Below are 24,734 nucleotides of genomic sequence, written 5' to 3' on the forward strand. Positions count from 1 at the left end.
CTGACTTAACATGGACTGTGAATACCTGAGTGATGATTTCAGTAATAGAATAGCTTACTCAAATATCCATGCACCCACATGCACACAATGTTGTGTTTTTTTTAATATACCTAATATTGCCGGACCCAAATTCTGGGTACTACATTTAATGACCCTTATTGCTCCCTTCTTTCCTTTTCCTCATTTGAGCTGATGTAAAGACTGAAAAGTTTTATTTGTGAAATTTCTTCCAATGACAAATGGAAACAGCATTATTAGAAACTCTATTAAACATTTTTTTTTTATTCTGCACCTCAATTTTCAGTTAATTTTGGCTATTTCCCTCTAAATTAAGAAGAAGTGGCTATTTCCCACACACCAGTCAGTTCTTCCGGATCGTACCACAAGCACTAAGTGAAGAGGGTGAAGTGCTCCAAACGAAGTCATCTTTTTGACCTGTTACACACTTGGAATCAAGCACCATCCACCCTATTCCGATTACATGAGCTCACACACACTAGTGTCACTGTGATTGACACCCTTGTGTACTGTATGTCACCCCTCCTCTCCTCCAACTAAGCACAGCAGTGGATCTGAACTCATGTCTCTGAACAGCTCTTCAGTTATTCGTTCGTTTTTCTGTGAGGCTTCTCGAATCTTCTAACGTAGGAGAAAATAGTGAAGTGTGTACAAATGTTTTCCTGGTGCTGCAGGGTAACATAACGATCTTCAACACTTGACATGGTTAGCTTGTGCATAATGAACAGTTTAAATCCTTGTATCTTTCCTGAATTTGAACGTTTGGGCTGTTTGGTGGAATAGTGTTGATAAACTTACCGCTCCACAAGCAGCCATAGAGCTCAACCCTCAGACAAACACTCATCATGCGGTCAGCCAAGGGGTAGAACCGGACCATTCGCGCTATGATGGGAGGACCCAGGTCCTTTAGAACCACTTCGTATGTGTTCTCATTGCCCAAGATCACCTGAGACATACACAAAGAAGACAAAGACATGTTCTAATGGTCAAACAGACCCTTATAGGTGGTTTTATTTATCAAAGTATTGTACACAGATTTCAGAGCGAGGTAGAAAAAACTAGAACGTACATTTCCTGAAGAAAATGTGAATGGTGCTTGCACGTGGCAAGATCCCCTCATCGTGCTGAGTGTTTTGATATGTCACATGTCCATGTGGTGCTAAATTTTGATTTTCACATGACGTCACGTGACATGACGACCAGAATACACGTATTATATGGCATATTTTCAAGATTTTCACAACACCAGTTCCCCTCATTGTGCTGAGTGTTTTGATATGTCACATGTCCATGTTGTGCAAATTTTTTATTTTCACGTGAAATCACGTGACTTCATCAAATTACACGTGAAGAAGTTCCCCTCATTGTTCTGAGTGTTTTGATACGTCACATGTCCATGTTGTAAAAAAATTTTTTTGATTTTGCATATTTTGGGGGCGGGGCTGCAGCACAACCGGAAGGCCAGTCGGTACACCAGTTTAAAAGTTTGTTCAGAGTATCACCCTAAAGGAGCTGGCCGAGTTTGGTGTAGATGGTTCGAAAGCTTGCCGAGTTATAAACCTCCAAAGTCTATGGGAAAAAAGGCCACTTTGAGACCTAGCACACCTCTCCTCAATGAGCCGGTCAATTTGACACCTCATTCATGGGTCTAGGACAAAAGCTGCGGGACAAGTTACGTGCCTAAGTTTTGTCCGGAAGAATATGCAGGATAGTAAGAATGTTGCATTGCAAGCACCATTAATGACAAAAAGTTACCTCTTGGCCCCATCGGTCCTTCCAGGTGATCCAGTGTCGGCCGTCCCTCGAGTAACGGAGCCGGTAACTACGTGCAAACTCCCGTCCGTGCCCGTCGGCATGGCGACCCTGCGTACCCACCAGAGACAGAAAGTGCAGCTTGTGCAGGTCCACCTGCAAATACTCTGATGGATTGGGGAACACCGGTCCTAAAGGACACCATGCACCATCCCCCTCTCCTGTACTCAGTCTGATGGACAGAAAGAAAAAGAGTCACTAGCACATACTTTCCAGGACATCTACTAACCTGTATGGAAGTAGCTGAATATTAGAGGCAGGGGTTCTGAAATCTACAGGCACACTTATAACGTGCTGTACGTTTCACACTTACTGTAACTGATACATCAGGACCTTGCCGGTCTCTGGCTGGCCATTTGCAACGCTGGTCAAATGATTTTATTGTGAAAAGTTCGTCATTTTTGACCAAGTTCAGCATTTGGCTTGTGAGATCTGTCTTCAATAGCACAAGTGCCAAGCATGCACAGCAGTAATCAATATTCACTCACATTTCCAAACTCAGATGTACACGCATATACGGTGTAAAGTGCACAAGGCACTCACGATGGGTCTGACATTAACATTCGATTTAATAAAGCTGTAGTGCAACACAAACTGCCTGAGACTTACTAATAAATGTGTCACACATGGAGCGCAAACTGTGGTTTAAAAGCGGTGAAAACGGTCACCCACAGAGCTGTAAAAAGCTCGACACTAAAGAAAAATTGCAAACGTAGCAAGGAGATATAAATCTTAGTAAAGTCTCTCAAGTCTGAACAAGTGAAAGCTGTGGAGGGCTTTGATACAGACGATATGCCACTGCGCCCCAGCTGCTTTTGTTTTAATAAATAGAAAGGAGAACTGGAGAATGATTCTATCCTTCCTACATAAAGATTCATTTGTGAAACTTGGTCAGCATTTTTCATTTACATTTACAAAATTGGAATCGTAGCAACAACTTCTGCTTTATTTCTTTAATTGCTTTGTTGCACGTGTTCCAGTTGTAGACTTTGCTCTATGACCCGGGTTGCCAGATCCTGGCTAGCATGAAAAAAGCAGCACAGTTTTAAAAAATAAAAAAATAAAAAAATAAAAAAAAAACTGAATTTGGGAGGAAATCCAGAGACTAGCCACAAAAGTCAAGATGAACCCCTAGCACATGAATGGAAAGTATGGAACTAAGGCTATGTTCATGATCCAAAACATACAAGCTCATCTGTGAAACACGGTGATGGCAGCACCATGGGTTTGGCTTGCATGGCTGCTTCTGGAACAGATTCACTCCTCTTTATTAATGATTGTAGCAGCAGAATGACTGCAGACGTCTACAAAAAGCGTTCAGTCTGACAATTTACAGATACATTAAGAAATTAATTCATCATTGGCTTCATTGGCCTTAAAAGTGAAAGGTTTCCGACTTACAGACCGTCAACGACTCAAAGACGTCAAATAGACAAAGATATCAAAGCAACAGATAGGAAAATACAACACTTTGGTGTTGATGTTAGTGGGTCTCTAGCAAGAAAGAAACATGCAACCAAATATTTAGTGTAAATTATTGGAGTCTCTGATAATTTCCTATAGTTTTTATGCTTCAATATGAAACCTTTTTGTCCGTACAACATGAGCACAAAAATAAACTGGGTGCAAACAGCTTTAGCTTCCATGTAGGTTTTAGACTTTCTTTATGTCTGTACAATTCTGGTGAGGCATGACCTCTGCCTGCGGATGATCTGAGGCTGAACTGCAATAACAATCCTGATGGAAACCCAGCTACACTTTAGTTACCCAAATGCTCCACTCATACAGATGATGGATTTCCTACATGCTGCCAAGACCTCACACTACCATACCATATGTACACACCTGGTGTGAGAGTCTGCTGAGGGTTTTGGCGTGCTAGAACCGACAGAAACATATTACAAGGGCTATTGAGAATGTGTCGCTGAAGTGGGAATTCATTAGGAAGCTGCTGAGATACGAATGATAACTAACTGAGGCTTTCCACACAAGTTCCTTCTTGCTCACCGTTGCATATATTGAAATGAACACTATAGCGTACCAGAGAGATAGAAAAAAAACCATTCATTTCTGCATGCTGGATGAAAGGGATGAGTGTTACTGAGACATAAAATGATTATCAGGATATAAGCACTGTATTTAATCTACAGCTTCGTTTGTTGAGCTTAATCGCTCTTCCATGGTCGTTAAGGTAGTACCTGCGCCGTGGATGGATACATGACGGCGCATCACTACAAACCTACTTAAAATACAAGTGCGAGTTGTTCTGTATCCCACACCGTAACACACTACCTCACTAGTGGAGACCCTGAGAACGTTCCAACAACCACATGATCCCTGTAAGGCTCGCCCGCTCCATGTAAATACCCGTGGCTCTTACACTCAGTATGAGCTTAATCACAAACACATGATCGGCCTGCTGGCCAAGGACACACACACACACAACACAAGTACGCAGACCCCCGGCAAACCAGACTAAAAGATCTCTCTTAAAATAATAAAGGAGTGTGCGTGCATTTTTTGGCTTGTGCTCTGTATCAAGTAAGTCTACCCCAGACAGTCAGTGTAATATTGCCATTACCTAATGTGCTATATCAGGACACAGTTCATTACTAACATCTCACGTAATGCAATAGCGTCGCTTTACATGATTTATAGACAGCACAACACCCACACACCCTTACTTTTACACACACACACATTCGCTTACCTGCCATGTTTAGCCTCTGTAGAGTCAGACCAGGCACTGGATGCTGAGATATCTGAATCTGGGATCGTTCCATCCTCCATCCCCAGGGCATAACGACAAGTAGCTGTGTGTGAAAGAGAAAAAGAAACAAAGTGCTTAAGACGATCTATGAGGAAAAACATTTTCTCTTCTAGTGTCAAGATGGTTCGTGGTTAACGGTTACACTTGCTGTCATTCAAAGCTATTTGCATCTCTCCAAGAAAGCGACATTATTAGACCATTTTATTCCCATTAACAGACAAAGCTGGCTTTGAGCCATACAGGCAGATGTTGCACTGCCTCATAATGATGATATCTTGATATTCTGATCCTCACATATACCCATATTCAAACTGCAACAAATGACAAGAATCTCTTCAATCTAATCCAAACGAGCTACTATTTCTTATTATAACAATAAACTTAATATCAGATTATTAGCCTATTTCTAGAAATGTTCATTTTAAGCCTTACTTATGAGAAAGAAGCAAAATAACCAGCTTATAAACAATAAAATATGGTCAGAACTAGTGTTAATTTCGTCAGACGAGACGAGACGAAATATGTTCGTCAACAACCTTTTTTTCATGACTAAGACGAGACGATGACAAGACTGCACCACTGTCCAAAAACGCTGACTAAGACTAAATTAACATGCATTATTGTTAACGAAAAAAGACGAAAATGTTTTGTATAAAATAAGAACTAAGATAAAATCTCACTTCATTTTCGTCTACAATTGTCTCTGCTTTTTCATCAGCTGTTACGCCTTTAAAATATTCACAACGAGTAGTGTGTGCGTAGAAACAATTCGTCCACACGCCGCTCAAAAAAAAAAAATCCTGAGCGCAAGTCCACCCCTGGTCTAGTCAGGCTTTTTGTGTTAAATTATATTTCCTGTCGCTGCGCAGGCTCTTTTATTGTACATGACAGCTTATGTCCCGATGACCGGTCTTTGCATTACGATTAAAAGCAGTATCAATAAAGTAAAAAATGTGATGTGCAGTCAAGTTCGAGTGAAACATATGTGAAACACTTTTTTTTACTGAAATGTTTATCAGTAATAATCTCAGTAATAATGTGTTATTTTAAAAAAAGAATACATTTTTTTGACTAAAACTAGACTAAAATTAAAAGACTTTTAGTCGACTAAAACTTGACTAAGATACCTTGAGTTTTCTTTTGACTAAAATGACGAGACATTTAGTCGACTAAAACTTTAACAAAAAAGATATGTGAATGACTAAATATGACTAAAACTAACAAGGACATTTGGCACAAGACTAAGACTAAGACTAAATTAAAAATAGGTGACGAAATTAACACTAGTCAGAAATAGGCTTAATAACCCTATATTTGGTCTAATGTAATCTTAAAAGAAAGTTTTAAGATATTGTGTAAAATATATTTTTTGCACCGTACCTTCAAATCTGTTCAGAATCTGACTTCAGTTAAATCTAAGATCTATATTCTTCAAGATCCTCATAACGTGTGGTTTTGAAGAGCACGTGTTGGACAGTACGCTTTCAGAACGGTGTATACTTAGACATGACACGGTCCGTGTTGTGTGATGCACAGGCTGATTGTTATTGTTAACATCAGACCTGTTGTAATTGTGTGACTGTCTTGAACCCTCCCTCATATTCTCTTATATCTCTCACAGGATCTGATTAAATTCAACCCCCCCGAAATCCGACCCACCATTTTATACCGTCATCGGCCAGACATTCGATCTTCTGTAATCGTAAAAAAAAATAATCTTATTTAAAAAGAATTGAGATGCATATCCTGAGTATGGATTAGTGGGCTGGAGCTTGGTTCAACACAGCTGAAAATAATTCAGTGACTGCGTTCATTTTGGTCTCGTACGGCGATTTTCTGAATCCGAAGCAGATTTGTTTCTTACATCATTCTGAGATCATTTGTTCGGTGTGCGGTACGAGGTGCATAGTGTGGTCACATCTGATTTGTGAAAGTGTCTCCAGGATATGATGTACTGCTCCCCGAGCTCCCTTATCTGTAAGCCGTAGCAGCGGTTCGACGACGCGTCTGCTCTCGGCTGCACACGAACGATGAGAACTCTTTTTATACAAAGACGTTACTAGCGGTTAATGATAAAGGACAGTATTCGGTCAGTAGCAGGTGTCAAATGTGATAAACTGTAAAAACACAATGCTACAACAGTTATAAAAGTTTTACTGACAGAACAGTCCAAAACAGATCCCCTGGCTTTCTAAAGAGAGAACTCAAGGCTCTCTGTGGCTAAAGCGTTGGTCACAAAATTCACAGCATGCTATATTTCTTCAGAGACCACCACGACTATGAATATGACATGACAGGACATGCACCGGATGGAGCGACCCCTGCTATAATCGGTTCTTTCTCCATCTTGGCTTTTCTGAAGAGGTCCCATCATGATGAGTCAATGTTCTCTTGGTCTTCAGGTGAGACGAATTCACCGGTCAAGAGCTCACCAAACTAGAACTCTGAAAAGGAGTAAAATGCCACACAAGCTTGTGTTTCCGCTTTCCGGCGTTCCTGTGTGGATACATAGAAGCCAACAGAACAAAAAGTGGAGCGTTTACCAAATCTCACCCGAGTACAGCTGGTAAAGTTGGATATATAATAAATTCCATAAGTGTTCAAAAGTGACAGCAGATGCATGAGGCAACGTACAACATCTGTGCATTCTTAAAATAATCATACTGCAATTCTATACAATAAAACCTAAACAGGGTGTGTGTGTGTGTGTGTGTGTGTGTGTGTGTGTTTTCACAAGAAGGGAGGGGACTCAGTTGCTCTCCATGAGTCACTGAATAAGAATGTTATGGATGAGAGACAAATTCTACCCCTGCTGTGATGTGCGCACACACACACACACACACACACACACACACGTCTCTATTTCATTACATCATCACTCTGCTGCCAATGAAACTCTCTCTTCCAAACATGCACGCTGCTCTGCCCTATAATACACTGTGGATTTGAGTTGTACAATATGAGAGCTGCCGAACTTGTTTATTGCAAACAGCAGCGAAGGATCATGCTTTAAGACTCCGTAGACCCTGATGTCTTCCTCCGTGTCCATGCTGAAGGGCTTCATGGCGTTCCCTCACGATGGCTGGTTTGTGTGATTTCATGGTGTCTCATGGCTCAACAGAGAGTCATGAATCCAGTGTTATTACTCACTCGAACACTAGCACAGATTGTTCCTAACCCATAAATCTGTTCTTCCATTCAGAGACGTATGAAAACTTTAAAATGATTCCATCTCTGAACTTTATCACATCTGGGGATGACTTTTTAATCTTACTCCGGTAAACATTTGAAGAGCTCTGTCTTAACGTCACGCACTACATGCGGTCACTACACAACAGTGACTCACACAAAGAAGCGCATTTGAGTCTTTACTGAGTAATTCACATTACGTCTGGGGATTTTCCTGTTCAATTGCTGCATATTATGCTGCATCCCAATTGGCCTACTTACCCTATATAAGCACCAGAGCATGCTAACATATTATATAAGGAAAGAGAATGTTGTACATCACCCCAGATATATATGACTATTATAACTGTCCAGTTTTCTGAATGCTAGATGTGTAAGCTGACCTGCACTCACAGTGCATTATGGGACTGACTAGACGGACAGTCCCTACCCTTTGTACCCTGAAGACTTGCTCTTGTGTGGAACCGCTTCATTTCAGTGTCAATAGAAATAAAACTGAAATGAACTGAACCTTTTATCTCCCATCAAAACCGTCCTTCTGCCTGAAACTCTTTCATGCACTTATTGACACAGCGCTGTGGTTTACAAACGATGTCATGCAGCGAAGAGGAAGATTACTTCTGTACAAAAAGGTTCCAACAACATTCATTAAGCTTTGCAGACTCTCCAAGGACGGCGAAATCCTGTCGTTTTCCTTCCGAGCCGCACACGCGCGTACATCCACAGGTGCAGTCTGCGGCGCACGTTATTCTTTCCTTTTAAGATCTCTTTGTGAATATGCTGATGACGGATTTCTTTCAAAGCTCCTTTGTTAGGTTTAGCGCATCAAAAACGTGTGGCCTTTTATTCTATCCTGTTTAGCTAAATCTATAGGTTTCATTTAAACTGTCAGTATCTAGCAAATACAAACACACACACAAAGACAGACACACAAAAAGACAGAGACACACATACACAATGACAGACACAAACACACAAAAAGACAGAGACACACATACACAATGACAGACAGACAAAAAGACAGACACACATACACAATGACAGACACAAACACACAAAAAGACAGAGACACACATACACAATGACAGACACAAACACACAAAAAGACAGAGACACATACACAATGACAGACACAAACACACAAAAAGACAGAGACACACATACACAATGACAGACACAAACACACAAAAAGACAGAGACACACATACACAATGACAGACAGACACAAACACACAAAAAGACAGACACACATACACAATGACAGACAGACACACACAAAAAGACAGACACACATACACAATGACAGACACAAACACACAAAAAGACAGACACACATACACAATGACAGACAGACACACACAAAAAGACAGACACACATACACAATGACAGACACAAACACACAAAAAGACAGAGACACACATACACAATGACAGACACAAACACACAAAAAGACAGACACACATACACAATGACAGACACAAACACACAAAAAGACAGAGACACACATACACAATGACAGACACAAACACACAAAAAGACAGACACACATACACAATGACAGACACAAACACACAAAAAGACAGAGACACACATACACAATGACAGACAGACACACACAAAAAGACAGACACACATACACAATGACAGACACAAACACACAAAAAGACAGACACACATACACAATGACAGACACAAACACACAAAAAGACAGACACACATACACAATGACAGACACGAACACACAAAAAGACAGACACACATACACAATGACAGACACAAACACACAAAAAGACAGAGACACACATACACAATGACAGACAGAGAAAAAGACAGAGACACACATACACAATGACAGACAGACACACACAAAAAGACAGACACACATACACAATGACAGACACAAACACACAAAAAGACAGACACACATACACAATGACAGACACAAACACACAAAAAGACAGACACACATACACAATGACAGACACGAACACACAAAAAGACAGACACACATACACAATGACAGACACAAACACACAAAAAGACAGAGACACACATACACAATGACAGACAGAGAAAAAGACAGAGACACACATACACAATGACAGACAGACACACACAAAAAGACAGACACACATACACAATGACAGACACAAACACACAAAAAGACAGACACACATACACAATGACAGATACAAACACACAAAAAGACAGAGACACACATACACAATGACAGACACAAACACACAAAAAGACAGACAGACACACACAGAAAGAAACAGGCAGACACACAAAGACAGACAGACATGTAGATAGACATAGACACACACACACAGAAAAACAGGCAGGCAGACATTTAGATAGACGGACAGACAGACACACACACACACAAAGACAGACAGACATGTAGACAGACAGACACACACACAGAGAAAAACAGGCAGGCAGACATTTTGACAGACAGACAAGACACGCACACACAAAGCCAGACAGACATATAGATAGACAGACAGTCACACACACACACACAAAGTCAGACAGACATGTAACTAGACAGTCACACACACAAAAAGACAGACAGACATGCAGATAGACACACACACGCCACATAGACTTGTGAGCAGGATGACGCAGGTTTGATATCAACAGGAATAAGTGAAAATTGTAATGTTTAAATGGAGCACGATATTAAAGCAGTCACTTTAAAATGGGACCTTCATTTCCCCTCCCCACTAATCAAACACACACATACACACACACACACACACACACACACACACACACGTACGTCTTGAGGCCTCATGCACACCTTCCCAAATTCAGTTTGACATACAACTAATGGCAGTGCAGAATGAGCCTCTCTCCTTACTCGAGTCAAAATGCCACTCGTGGTCCTGCGCTGCCGTCGAGGAGAGCAGGAGGGCGCAGAGGAGGAAGAGGAGGAGGAGGAGGACCAGACGCAACATTGGCTGCAGCCGCGTTGCCATGGCAACAGCAACACACCCGGTTACCTATCTGGAGTGACTACCCCAGACATGCCTAAGAAGGAAAGTGAGAGAGAGAGAGAGAGAGAGAGAGAGAGAGAGAGAATGTGTTAATAACAGTCCTTGACATCTTGTCATGAAGTCACCTCCTGCAAACTAGAAGACATTAAATGTGCCATGAGGGATTTGCAATACACACACTGGCTGAATGAATTCAGGTTAATAGTGTTAACTTTTTAAACAAACTGAACACATCTTTACATCCGGTGATTTGGAGCCCAACCCAAGGAATGAGCCCATGTGTTCTACCTTCCTGGTTCAAACCCTCTCACGCCATGAAAAGCTTTACCTCAAGGCTTTTTGAACGGGCTGAGCAATCAATCCAATTACTAACAGATGATCTGTCTGCATGTACAGATTCTTATTGAGGTGTTGTGATACGCGCGGGCGGGGTGGGGGTGGGAGGGTGTACGGTGGTTCAGTGGTTAGCACGTTCGCCTCACACCTCCAGGGTTGGGGGTTCGATTCCCGCCTCCGCCTTGTGTGTGTGGAGTTTGCATGTTCTCCCCGTGCCTCGGGGGTTTCCTCCGGGTACTCCGGTTTCCTCCCCCGGTCCAAAGACATGCATGGTAGGTTGATTGGCATCTCTGGAAAATTGTCCGTAGTGTGTGATTGCGTGAGTGAATGAGTGTGTGTGTGCGCCCTGCGATGGGTTGGCACTCCGTCCAGGGTGTATCCTGTCTTGATGCCCCATGACGCCTGAGGATAAGTGCCCTATAGTTAGAGCTCAAAGAGCGAAACACAGGCTCCAAATAATTTAAGACTAATAATAAAAAAATTCATTTAAAAAAAATGCAAAGTTGAAGTGCTAACGTTTCCTACTTACTTTTACAGGGATCTGCATAGCAAACAAGCTACATGCAGGAGACCAGAGCTAGCAAGAATCAGAACAAAACCTGGTATTAAACAAAGAAAAACCTTCTCAGAAAGAGTCTCGTGTGTCGGTGCTTTGTAACTGAGTAACAGAGGACTTTGTACTGTCCACTTTCTCTAACTTTCCAAGCGGTGCTTCGCTGTCTTATGAGGAAACAATTGTTTAAAGCTGTAAGGGAGGAATCGACATTTCATAGTAGAGCCAAAGTCGTTGAAGAAGTCGTTGTTGCTTTGTTTTTGACAATTGCCACAATGTTCTCACCCCGAGAAGTCTTTTTCACCAAATATCTGTTAGACACACTAACCCGGGCTTCGTGTTACACACCACGTGGCTCAGAAACACAGTTCCCATCATGCTTTGCTATAGGGGTTGGTGCGTTGGTTCAGATTGCTTTCTCACCCAAAGTGAACAGCACCACAGTTTCGGTGTGTGAGTGCAACTGCCGTGTTCGTGTCTGCCTGAACGAAGCGAACCAAGGGACAAAATGCACCGGGTTCTGAAAGAAGCGTTACAGGTGTGAAAACATTAAGCAGGTTAATTTTGGTACTATTATAGAACTAACTAACTATTTAGTACTGGTATAGATGAGGACAAATCCATGAACTATATAGAGATAGTTATATCTTATTACAAATATTATAGACCTAGTCGAGAAAAAAGAAAACCTTCCTTTTGTGTGTGTGTGTGTGTGTGTGTGTGTGTGGCTGGTTCACTCGAGCACTCTGAACAGGTGATGATGTCACACTGCATTCAAACTTGCAGCCTTCAGGCTCTCATTTGAACCCCCTCTAATTGAGCTGAGCACCGCGCCCTGCCTACCGTTAACCTAAGTATGAGGGATCACTCATCCTCCTGCAGCACAAACACAACTCATACACACATTACGCTCTAATTACACAGCATACCATCTGCTCTCATGTCTCGGTCCGGTAGCGCTGGCAAAAGCAGAGGTGCTTTCATATTTCCCAAAAATCAGTCACAACAAGACAAATCTGAGATGTGTGGAATGACCCAGAAAGAGAGAGAGCGAGAGAGAGAGAGAGAGAGAGAGAGAGAGAGAGAGAGAGAGAGAGAGACAGAGAGAGAGAGAGAGAGAGAATGGGGAGAGGGAGAGAGAGAGAGAAAATGGGGAGAGGGAGAGAAAGAGAGATAGAGAATGGGGAGAGGGAGAGAGAGAGAGAGAGAATGGGGAGAGGGAGGGAGGGAGAGAGAGAGAGAGAGAGAGAGAGAGAGAGAGAGAGAGAGAGAGAGAGAGAGAGAATGGGAAGAGGGAGAGAGAGAGAATGGGGAAAGAGAGAGAAAGAGAGAGAGAATGGGGAGAGGGAGAGAGAGATAAAGAGAGAGAGAGAGAGAGAGAGAGAGAGAAAATGGGGAGAGGGAGAGAGAGAGAGAGAGAGAGAAAATGGGGAGAGGGAGAGAAAGAGAGAGAGAGAATGGGGAGAGGGAGAGAGAGAGAGAGAGAATGGGGAGAGGGAGGGAGGGAGAGAGAGAGAGAGAGAGAGAGAGAGAGAGAGAGAGAGAGAGAGAGAGAGAATGGGAAGAGGGAGAGAGAGAGAATGGGGAAAGAGAGAGAAAGAGAGAGAGAATGGGGAGAGGGAGAGAGAGAAAGAGAGAGAGATAAAGAGAGAGAGAGAGAGAGAGAGAGAATGGGGAGAGGGAGATGGAGGTGACAGTTGTCACTGTGGAGAGTGAAGAGTTTGTTGTGGAGTCTCTGAAGAAGACAGCTGACGCACAGCTGTGCAGACACAAGGGCGAACGGAGAGAGAAAGAGAAAGAAACTGAACGGAGGTGTGGAAAAGAAGCGCTGGTCACTGGATATACTGAGAAGGGAAGCATGTGCAGATCCCTACTTAATGGACTTTGGGGTGTTTAAGAGAGAGAGAGAGAGAGAGAGAGTGTGTATGTGTGTGCGTGCGTGTGTGTGTGTGTGTGTGTGGAAAAGCAAGTGCAGCTGTCCTGTGCCAGAGACAGGCGGTGGCCAACAAACACACACACACACACACACACACACAGGATGCAAGTGTCTCCAAAACTTGGAGAACAGAGAGTGAGAATATGTGAAGAGCAGGAGCCTCATGATTCAGTGCTGAAACGCAAGCTCTGCATTTATTACCGTTGGCTTGCTGAATCCGCACACATCCGTTAACAATATGGTCAGCTATTGAGTAACCCTAGCAACCCATTACGGTTCTCAATGGGCCAAATCCACAAAACGCAGACAAGGATTAAACTCTGTATTGCTTGATTAGCTTCTCTTTTTTTTCCATGAGATGATTAAGCAGAGAAAAAGGGAGAGAAAACAAGAGACAGAAGCAAGAGAGAGAGAGAAAGAGAGAGATTCAGTGACGCTCGAGCTCTAATGCGAGTCAAAACTCTTTTGCCCACACAATACAGCTGTAAGAAGTTTGCTACTTGGATGGCGACGCTGCCAAACAGCCTCCACCTATGCAGTTTCTCAGCACCATGAGGCCCACTGAGGGAAGAGTTTCAGGAATGAACCCGGGATTTGGAACAGCTGCAGAACTAGGCTCGCGTTCCCTCACAATACACCCAGCACTTTGTGCTTCTGTGTTGTCATGGCATTTCTGGGGAATTTCTCACAGTGCTTTTATTTAGCCAAGAAACCTTCATTAGCCAAAAACGCTGGAAGGATGCCATGTAAAACCACACGTGTCCAGGAGTTGAGTACACGCTAGGGATTTCCCCAACTAAACATAGACTTCCTCAACCAAAATATCCAATTAATGCCCATTCCACATAAAAAAAAAAAAACTTCTGCATCACAGAAAAGCATAGTACTGAAAAAAAAACACCTACATATTAGCTACAATAGCTCAGTGTGGGTGTAGCTTTTCCACAGAGTTTAGCACATGCTCCAAATCTACATAAGGGAAACTGACCATGGTACACTGATAAACACACTGAAGTTGCCCTGTGCTGGGTTTAACACCATTTATACCACAATGCGATAGAAATCTCAAATCCGATTGGTCAAGATTTTTTTTTATTAACACGAACGATATGTCACAGTTAACGCGCTTGTCCAAATATGTTAATTCTACTATAGATACGCAGGAAGACGTAGGGCAGATATTTCATACTGTTTAATAAAGAATAACGTAGAAGGATTATTTATTTTTTTATTTTTTGGAGAAATGCATTTAAAACGAACGGAAGGAGTCTCAGGTGTCGGCGCTTTGTAACATACAGGGTGCTTTGTAAAGTCTCTCAGCGAGCAAAGGTTCTTAGGACAAGGAGTTTATGATTGCCTTTTTCTCTGAAAAGTAACAAAAGATGTAAGACAGAGAGAGAGAGAGAGAGGGAGAAGTGCTGATGAGGGAATGACTGAACAAGGGAAACAACTATTAATTGTTCAAACGCACGACGTGTCTTTGTTAATAAAAGAAACCTCGGAATCACGTGATCGTCTCACAATCGTCTTGTGCGTCACAAAACTTCAGCAGAAATTATTTGTATATAATTGCATTCTGTGTTTGTTGGGGCTCTATTAAAAAAAAAAAAAAAAACGCGCAAATAATCTGTGAGTAAAAACGTATTCGAAAAATTCTGAAGTTTCTGATATTCAGTTTCTGTAGGCCGAGCTAACAGACCCGAACATGAAGTGTGCTAGACACACTTAAAACTAAACAGTAAAAGGGAAGAATGACACGAACGAAGGCTAACGAAGCAAGAACCTGCGTTTGACGAGCTAGAGTCTCACTGATAATGAATTTAACGGCGCTTCCCCTGAGGCCATCCTGTTACAGCTGCTTTATATTTACTGAAAGGCTGTTTGAGATTTCATGTGTTTTTAAGTGATGATGTAATGCTGCTCAAACCATAAGAGAACAGTTTAGGATTTTTATTTGGTGCGTTTACTTCGAGCGGCTTACACGTAGCGTTTACTTCGAGCGGCTTCCACGTAGCGTTTACTTCGAGCGGCTTCCACGTAGCGTTCACTTCGAGCGGCTTCCACGTAGCGTTCACTTCGAGCGGCTTCCACGTAGCGTTCACTTCGAGCGGCTTCCACGTAGCGTTCACTTCGAGCGGCTTCCACATAGCGTTCACTTCGAGCGGCTTCCACGTAGCGTTCACTTCGAGCGGCTTCCACGTAGCGTTCACTTCGAGCGGCTTCCACGTAGCGTTCACTTCGAGCGGCTTCCACGTAGCGTTCACTTCGAGCGGCTTCCACGTAGCGTTCACTTCGAGCGGCTTCCACGTAGCGTTCACTTCGAGCGGCTTCCACGTAGCGTTCACTTCGAGCGGCTTCCACGTAGCGTTCACTTCGAGCGGCTTCCACGTAGCGTTCACTTCGAGCGGCTTCCACGTAGCGTTCACTTCGAGCGGCTTCCACGTAGCGTTCACTTCGAGCGGCTTCCACGTAGCGCTCACTTCGAGCGGCTTCCACGTAGCGTTCACTTCGAGCGGCTTACACGTAGCGTTTACTTCGAGCGGCTTATACCCCTGCTTTCAGAGCGGCGAGTCGCCGAGTGTGTATTAGAAATGAACACATTAAGCACCCCATGCCTACGCAAATCAGCCGCATCTTTGGTGGGGAATTACGTGTAATGTACGTTTGCACGTCATCAAGTTCTTTTTTAAACTGGCACGCTTTCATTCTTGTGTCTGGTGGCCATCAGAATGAGTAAGAACTACTGTAAACAAGCACTCAGAGCTCCTCGGTGCCGGTGAACCTCCTGCTGACGTCCGCACCCGATTACAACAGATCTTGGCGGTCCTACACCGTGTTATGCCACTGCTTCTATATTTAAAAGTTGTAATCCAAATACCAACATGCTGAGAAGAAGAGTTCAGTTCTTATCACTATAAAGAGTTTTACATATATGAAATAGTTCACTCTGGGTAAACAAAGTAAACCCTGAGGTTCTCGTTTCATACTTTATTAGGGGTTAACAATTAATCCTGGCATTTCACTGACTTAATCTTCTTATTTGCATATTTGTGGTGTGAACAACCACGATAAAAACGGTGTGTGTTTAACGGCTCGCCGAAGCTCGGAAAAAGACTGTGTGATCGTTTTTCCACTTCCCGCTGTAGCCTCAGGTGTTTGTAATAAAGTATACAGGCTTTCACATCTAAGCTCTCTCGGCTCTTTTGAATTGCGCTTTCTTCTGAGGGAACGGTTCTGGCGATTGGAGTGAAGAAGAGGCTGTTTGATGTATGGACCCCGGTGACTAAAGACCACGGCTAATCACAACACGAGTCATTAATGTTACTGTGTCGATTGCTATTGCATGGTTGTTTTAGTGATTTGTAATGAATTACTACAACAGCAGCAGCATCTACTTGGCTTGCAAACGTTTGAGGCTCGCGAGTGGCACGTAGGCTAATCACGGTCATTATCTAGCTCTCGTAATCTTTCGACGCTACAGAACTGACTCAGTAGAGTTTTATAGCTGTAGCCACCCAATGCTATCCTAAATCTGAGGCTACTTACAACCGCATCTTTACAAATTTACTATTTAAGGGGCAACGACACCCCTTTAAACAACTATGTAATATTTCGGATATGTTTCGATCTTACGCAAAGCGACTTTTTTTTTTATTGCTTAGTTTAGACTGAAAACTCTATGTGGTCCAAGTCAATGTGACAAAACTATGTATATCGTACCACAATATTTCAAGACATTACCACAATACAACAGCAACCAATGAGAGTAAAACTACGTCTGATTCAATTGGTATTCATTAATTACAAAAAATGTGCTTCATGATGAAAATGAAAAGAAAGAAAAAAAATGCAAAAACAAATTACTTAATTAATTAATTAATTAATTAATTAAAAAAAAAACTTTAAGTGGAAAACACAATTTTCAAATTCAAATCAAAACAATTTTTAAAAAAAAAAGGCTAAAAAGACAACGTTCATACATCAGAACACTCATACACTCTCACTTATCCGACATCAGAACACTATCGGAACAATTTATCACAATATCAAATGTATTGTCCAATAATGTAAAATTAATCAATTGAACAGATATGTCCTGATTACACGGGAAGAATAAAAATTAAATAAAAATAATTTAAAAAATTTTAAAATGAAATAAAATGAATAATAATAATAATAATAATAATAATAATAATAATAAATAATAATAATAATAAAATAATTGGAAAAAATAGATTGCTAGATAAACAAACAAGCGAGCAAACAAATAAACAAACGAATAAGTACGTGGGAGCGCGTAAAGCTCCATAACAGGACCAATGAAAATAATCCTGAAAATATAGATTTTTTTTAAATAATAAAAGCAGCATGCTAGGTTTTTTTTTTTGATTATTAAACCATTTCTCTATGCTTACTGAGAATATAGTCTATTTAAAAAGTTTTAAATAGGTAGTTGAATATATACAATATGTATACATTACATATGTATAGTCAAACTCCTTAAAACCTGACAAATATAAACGTGTGTGTGTGTGTGTGTGTGTGTGTGTGTGTGTGAGTGATGCCACTATTGTCCACCAAAGTGGGCTGCTATTGTTGGCCATTTCCGTTTCCCTAAACAGCAAGAGACCTCGCTCACGTTTTAACCCCGGCACGTTGACCTGCCCTGCTTCACATTCTCGCTCCAAGCATCATGCACTGTTCCACTCGCTGCTCTTTAGTGGAAGAATACATGAGTTTAATGCCAAGCTGTGACTCCACGTTGTGTCAGTTGTACCGGTGTGACTCAAGTATCCGGCTGAGGTGGAGATGGCTAAAGATTCTGTGTGAGTAGCAGGAAGATTAAGAGTTACTCATGTTAGGAGCATAAAGTAAGAGTGAGCGCATGGGAGACGGGGATAATACGAGGAAGCCTGAGTCATTAAAAAAATGTGTCAAAGGAAAAGAAAGAGTCAGCAAAGACAGAAACAAACAGCATCGAGTGGAGTTTGCTTTCAGCCTTGCATTCACCTGCTCTCACACAGGAGCTGATTTATCATCACTGCAGAAAGTGTGTTTGTATTTCCTACTGATTTATAATCCACGCCACGCTTTATACTTACCATGTGGCTGCTTGATCGGATCCGCTGCTAAGAAGGAAACGCTAGGAAATGGATGAAACGTAACAGATGGAAGTGAACAAAAAAAAAAAAAAACTCACTGGCAAGTCATATTTCTCATGTAAAATAGCTAACACAAAAGAAATGGAATACAACCCAGGCCCAAGAAAAGAGCTGCAAAAAAAAAAAAGTTCAAATAACGAGAGCTCAGATCAGGTTGTGCAGAAACCGCTTCTGCCTTCTGAATTGTACAAACTGTGAGGAAGACCGAAACTAACCGCCTGTATTCATCGTTGAGGGAGTTTCGTATAGAAGCGGGTCTACGCTTGTCCGGTAACGAGTTCTCACCTGCTTACTGATGGTTCCCACAGCACACCTGTGCTGCCTGTAACGGAAAGCAAAATTTATTACTATTCCCACACACCAGTGTGTCAGGTGACGCACACACAGATTCAGATTCCTCACTTGCAAACTCCTGACGTGGTATAAACACACACACACACACACACACAGGCACACACACACACAGGCGCACACACACACAGGCGCACACACACAGGCGCACACACACAGGCGCACACACACAGGCGCACACACACAGGCGCACACACACAGGCGCACACACACAGGCGCACACACACAGAGACACACACACAGAGACACACACAGAGACACACACACAGAGACACACACACACACACAGAGACACACACACACACACAGACAGACACACACACAGACACAGACACAGACACAGACACACAGACACACACACACAGAGGGCATAACAGTTAGTGTTTTTAATTAAACACATTGTCACACATTTCTGTAATGTTTATAATAGGAATGTAACGATACAGTGAACCATATCAGGTGATTCAATATGTCTGAATAACAAACAATGCCGAAAACAGAGTAGGCTATGAGTATTTTATATTATAGAGTAGGCTATGAGTATTTTATATTATAGAGTAGGCTATGAGTATTTTATATTATAGAGTAGGCTATGAGTATTTTATATTATAGAGTAGGCTATGAGTATTTTATATTATAGAGTAGGCTATGAGTATTTTATATTATAGAGTAGGCTATGAGTATTTTATCGTATGTACTATATCAGGTCTGGGGTACTGTTGCTTAGAAGTTAGCATGCTTGCCTCTTTTCCATGTGTGCTTCAGGGGTTTCCTCCCGGTACTCCGGTTTTCTCCCCAGTCAAAAGACATGAGCTGTAGAATGACTAGCATCTCTAAATTGTCTGTAGACAGTGAGTGTGTGTGAATGTGTGTGAGATTGTGACGGGTTGCCTCAGCATTCAGGGCGTCCCTGTGACCCTGTGTAGTAGAAGCGGTACAGACGATGGATGGCTGGATGTTAAGTGTAAATCCTTATTAAACTTAAGTCCAAGTCTTGTGGTGAAACTAAGCAGGGATAAGAAGGATGGTGGTACGCTCTCCCTAATCAATCACTGTGACACTAGCCAACCACGGGCATCTGTGAGCTCATGCACGTGATAGAAGGCAGATAGAGCAGATAAGATGTAGCATGAGCAACAGTTTGGAAAGATGCAGTTAGGGTTAGACACGTTAACCCACTCAGGGCCGGCGAGATCCGTGTGACTTTCACAACATGACAGTTGAATGGGATAGAAAAAACGAGTGACAGTTTGATTATCTAGCAAAGCTTCAGTCAGCAAAACCCTGCCGTAGTGAAGAAGAAATACCCGACACTGAACATTTAGCGGATGTTGGACTTCGGCGATTAGAGCGATGTGAATGATAACAACGGCGGGTCTGGTTTTTTCCCGCTGATGTGAAAGCGTGAGACAAGCCGTCATGGTTTGTGACACCGAATGTTGAGCCAGGGTTTCTGAACCCCAGGTGAAGTATGAGCAGTGTGAGACAAGATAACCCACAAGGGTTCTGCTTAGCTGGAGTTTACAATAACTCAGATTTAACTGTTTCAAGTGTAGAAAGCTAAGAATTCAGATCAAACTGCATCAAGACACTACTGCTTTGTAGCCAATCGAATTATATACAGAGCTATATGACAAAGACGGAGGGCACTGCAGGATCAATATGGCCAGTGCTTGTGGCTTATAAGCACATTATGACTAAACATCACAGCAGTGTGGTATATATGCTACCTGTACAGGGAGAGGAACCATGAAAGCACATGAAGTATGTGACATAACTATGTGACTTTCACAAAGACTAGTGAGAAAACTTTCCGTCTCTCTCTCTCACACACACACAGTCACACACAGTCTCACACACACAGTCACACACACAGTCTCACACACAGTCGCTCACACACATACATACAGTACATACACTCACACACATACATACACTCACACACACATACATACACTCACACACACACACACTCACTCACACACACACACTCACTCACACACATACACTCACTCACACACATACACTCACTCACACACATACACTCACTCACACACATACACTCACTCACACACATACACTCACTCACACACATACACTCACTCACACACATACACTCACTCACACACATACACTCACTCACACACATACACTCACTCACACACATACACTCACTCACACACATACACTCACTCACACACATACATACACTCACACACATACACTCACACACACACATACATACACTCACACACACACATACATACACTCACACACACACATACATACACTCACACACACACATACATACACTCACACACACACATACATACACTCACACACACACATACATACACTCACACGCACACATATACACTCACACGCACACATACATACACTCACACACATACACTCACTCACACACACACTCACTCACACACATACACTCACTCACACACATACACTCACTCACACACATACACTCACTCACACACATACACTCACTCACACACATACACTCACTCACACACACACACATACATACACTCACACACACCCAAGGCTTAGCGCGTATGCTGCAACTGAAGATATATATGATATACGTTTGGTGCCTCGGGCTCTAACTAATCATGAAGATATAATTGTGTTTGGGCCTAAAGGTAAACAGAGGGGGTGTTTGTGAGAAGATGATGGAAGGGTAAGTAAAATTAAAAGAAAAAAAACTGGTAACAAGTTAAATCATGCAGCAATTTTGTATTTGAATTCTTTATGGCACGTGTCCAGGTCCACAAAGCGGCTAAAAATGAAGAAAAAAAAAAAACTCAAGTAGTCTTATATGGCCTTAAAAAAATCCCTGTGAGAAATTGTTCTTTTGTTCAAGTAGCGTGTGCAAGCTCGATGTCTTTTCATCGCAGGCTTGAGCAGGATGTCAGAAATACAGATCAAAAAGAGCTGTTTAATGAACAACATTCCTTCTTTTTTATTTCCAGGAAGAAAAGAGGACGACTGCTCTTGCCGCTTTCCACTAGCTCATGTTTGTATTAACGTTCACCTAGCTGAACTCCACATTCATCTCTGCCAGTAATGACTTTTGTTTTTTCCCCCAAAACATCGCATCCTTCTTGTGTCAAGATAATTGGCTTTTCCAGCAGGTAAATATTTGCATTTGGGCCAAGAGGTTCCTGGCTTATGAGTGGCTGTTTGCATGAGAAATCAATGTCTGTATATCTTGTGTTCATTAAAAATAAGAGTTTGTTTGTATTTGCTGGTATTTGACCAACTGAGTTCATTAGGGAACCAAAAAAACACAAGAGACACAAACACACGTTTAAATCGATGGTGTATAGGGGAAAACCGTGCTGGACCTAGTGGAGACGATCATCTGATCAACATGTTCCACAGTACTGCAGATTTACTTAGACCAAAACTAACAGGTTGTATAAATTGCTCATTCCATCAGGTCACTGTGCAGGTGTACGATTACAGACCGAACGTCCAGCAGTGACATGAACCACCATGGAGGAGATATGATGCTTGTGTTAGATCACATATGCCCCTTTTCCACCGAGGCAGTTTGAGTGCTGGTTCGGAGCCTAATTTAGAATCAGTTCTTTCTTTTTCGACAGCCAAAACACCGGCTCTGAACCAGGAAAAGTGGTTCTTAAGTAGCACCAAAACGCCGCTGGTCTAGACTTAAGAACCGCTTGTGTCAGGGGCTGTGGGCGGAGCTAATGTTAGCGCATTTGATAATGTACCTTAAGTATACTAATGTTTAATACACTTTTACTTTACCGCAATATGATACATTATCAGCACACATGATAGTACGTAGCTACATGCTAAGGCTAACTTTTTTCTGTGTTAATGATAAAATAGCGTTATGTACTTTCTCGATAACAACCTCCGTTTATACAGATTACATGGAGCTGCACGTACACGTTGGATTCACAAAGCCATGAGCATTAACAGTAAAGCAACATCCACCATTGTTGATGTGTTTGTCTTTGCCGCTGCTGCGCTAACATTGGTGGGACACGTATACAGTGACGTCAGACTCGTCTCTGTGTGATGGCTCTCTAGCCGGTGGAAAGGCAAACCGGTTCTTAGAAGGTTCGCCAGTGGAACCAACTTTGAACCAGCACCAGTGCTAGCTCTGAACCAGCACCCGGTTCTTTTTGGTGGAAAAGAGGCAATACAGAACAGAGTGAAAACCCTTAACAGACCTTCTCACTGTTTTTACAAGAACCAAGCACACTGCATGCTCGGGGTTCTCTTAGCGTTTGAGGTCCTACAATCCAGACCTGGATGCGATTCAATCACTTGTTGAGTTTGCAGGCAGTCTTCCTTCACCAATGCTAACATCACCTGCTTTCATTTGATCGTATATTGTTTGGTTTACTACCTGCCTGCCTGCCTAATTAAAGTGAGGCCTTCTTTACAGATCCGTCAGAAGCACACACACACACACACACACACACACACACCTGCATGCACTACCACCCTTTAAGTCTAACATTGACAGAGCTGTTCAAAATTGACTCAGCTCTCTCCCAGAACGTTGACAGCCATCGGCGTTAATCTATACTGAACGAGTAAACGTGCTCTACCGTGCAGTGTGAGTGTATCAGGTACAGCTCTGGGGTTTGTACACTTTTCAGTGTTGCTGCTGGGGGGTAAAAAGGGGTGAACTGTGAACTGCACTTAACCCTGATTTATCGTCACTTTAAATCGTCATCCTGCATTTAATCCAGAGTAGAGAAAGGTTTCACACTGGTGTAAAAAAATTAAGCAGACTTAGCGCCATTTTATACCCAGGGTTATGAAACACTGCTCTAAAGCAGGACTAGCAGTGCTTTTGCCATGTGAACCCACATTGCGCTGATAAATGTGTGCATTAGAATGTAAAAATTTGTCATGTGGTCATGTATGAACTTAAAAAGCCTGCACGATGCCGAGAAATCGTGACACAAGCCGTTATTTAAAGCGGCGGAGTCACGGTGCGAATAAGAAGAAGGTTAAGTCAGGGTTTAGGATTGTACAGTGTGAAATGTCAGATGATAAAGAGCCAGCATTAATTGTGTGTTTAAAACAACTTATCCCATATATTAACAGTGTGAAACTTAAAACAAACATATCCCAGGATTCTGTTTATTGGAGTTTCCAATCAACCAGAATAAACTACCTCAAGTGTGTTAAACAATATTTCGGGCTGAAATATCATCATCGAAAAGAAGAAGTGTCTTTATTTCATAATCTCATACAGCTAATAATAAAAGTGAGGAAAAAACGTTACATCTGTAAAAGAAAAAAATCAGAGTAAAGAATTTCGGGGGCATCGTTAACCTGAACACAACCTAAATCCGGTGGTGAACATTCGCCACTGTAATTCATTCATTCATCACCACTTATCTGAACTACCTCGGGTCACGGGGAGCCTGTGCCTATCTCAGGCGTCATCGGGCATCAAGGCAGGATACACCCTGGACGGAGTGCCAACCCATCGCAGGGCACACACACACACACACTCTCATTCACTCACGCACTCACACTCTAGGGACAATTTTCCAGAGATGCCAATCAATCTACCATGCATGTCTTTGGACC

General features: G+C 42.2%; 1 protein-coding gene across 2 annotated transcripts in view; it reads right to left on the reverse strand.

Annotated features, from left to right (window-relative positions):
* Positions 1-24,734, reverse strand: part of ddr1 (discoidin domain receptor tyrosine kinase 1) — a 47,711-nt gene that overhangs the window by 15,731 nt on the left and 7,246 nt on the right. For both annotated transcript variants that reach the window (XM_060870718.1, XM_060870717.1), the window contains exons 2-5: positions 10,657-10,826; positions 4,541-4,643; positions 1,774-2,002; positions 817-964 (exon numbers count right to left, since the gene is read on the reverse strand). In XM_060870718.1, coding sequence (XP_060726701.1) covers positions 817-964; positions 1,774-2,002; positions 4,541-4,643; positions 10,657-10,774 — 598 coding nt within the window. In that variant the 5' untranslated portion in view covers positions 10,775-10,826. The remainder of the gene's footprint in view (positions 1-816; positions 965-1,773; positions 2,003-4,540; positions 4,644-10,656; positions 10,827-24,734) is intronic.

The sequence above is a fragment of the Tachysurus vachellii genome, chromosome 5, assembly GCF_030014155.1.
Source record: "Tachysurus vachellii isolate PV-2020 chromosome 5, HZAU_Pvac_v1, whole genome shotgun sequence".
Classification (NCBI taxonomy): domain Eukaryota; kingdom Metazoa; phylum Chordata; class Actinopteri; order Siluriformes; family Bagridae; genus Tachysurus; species Tachysurus vachellii.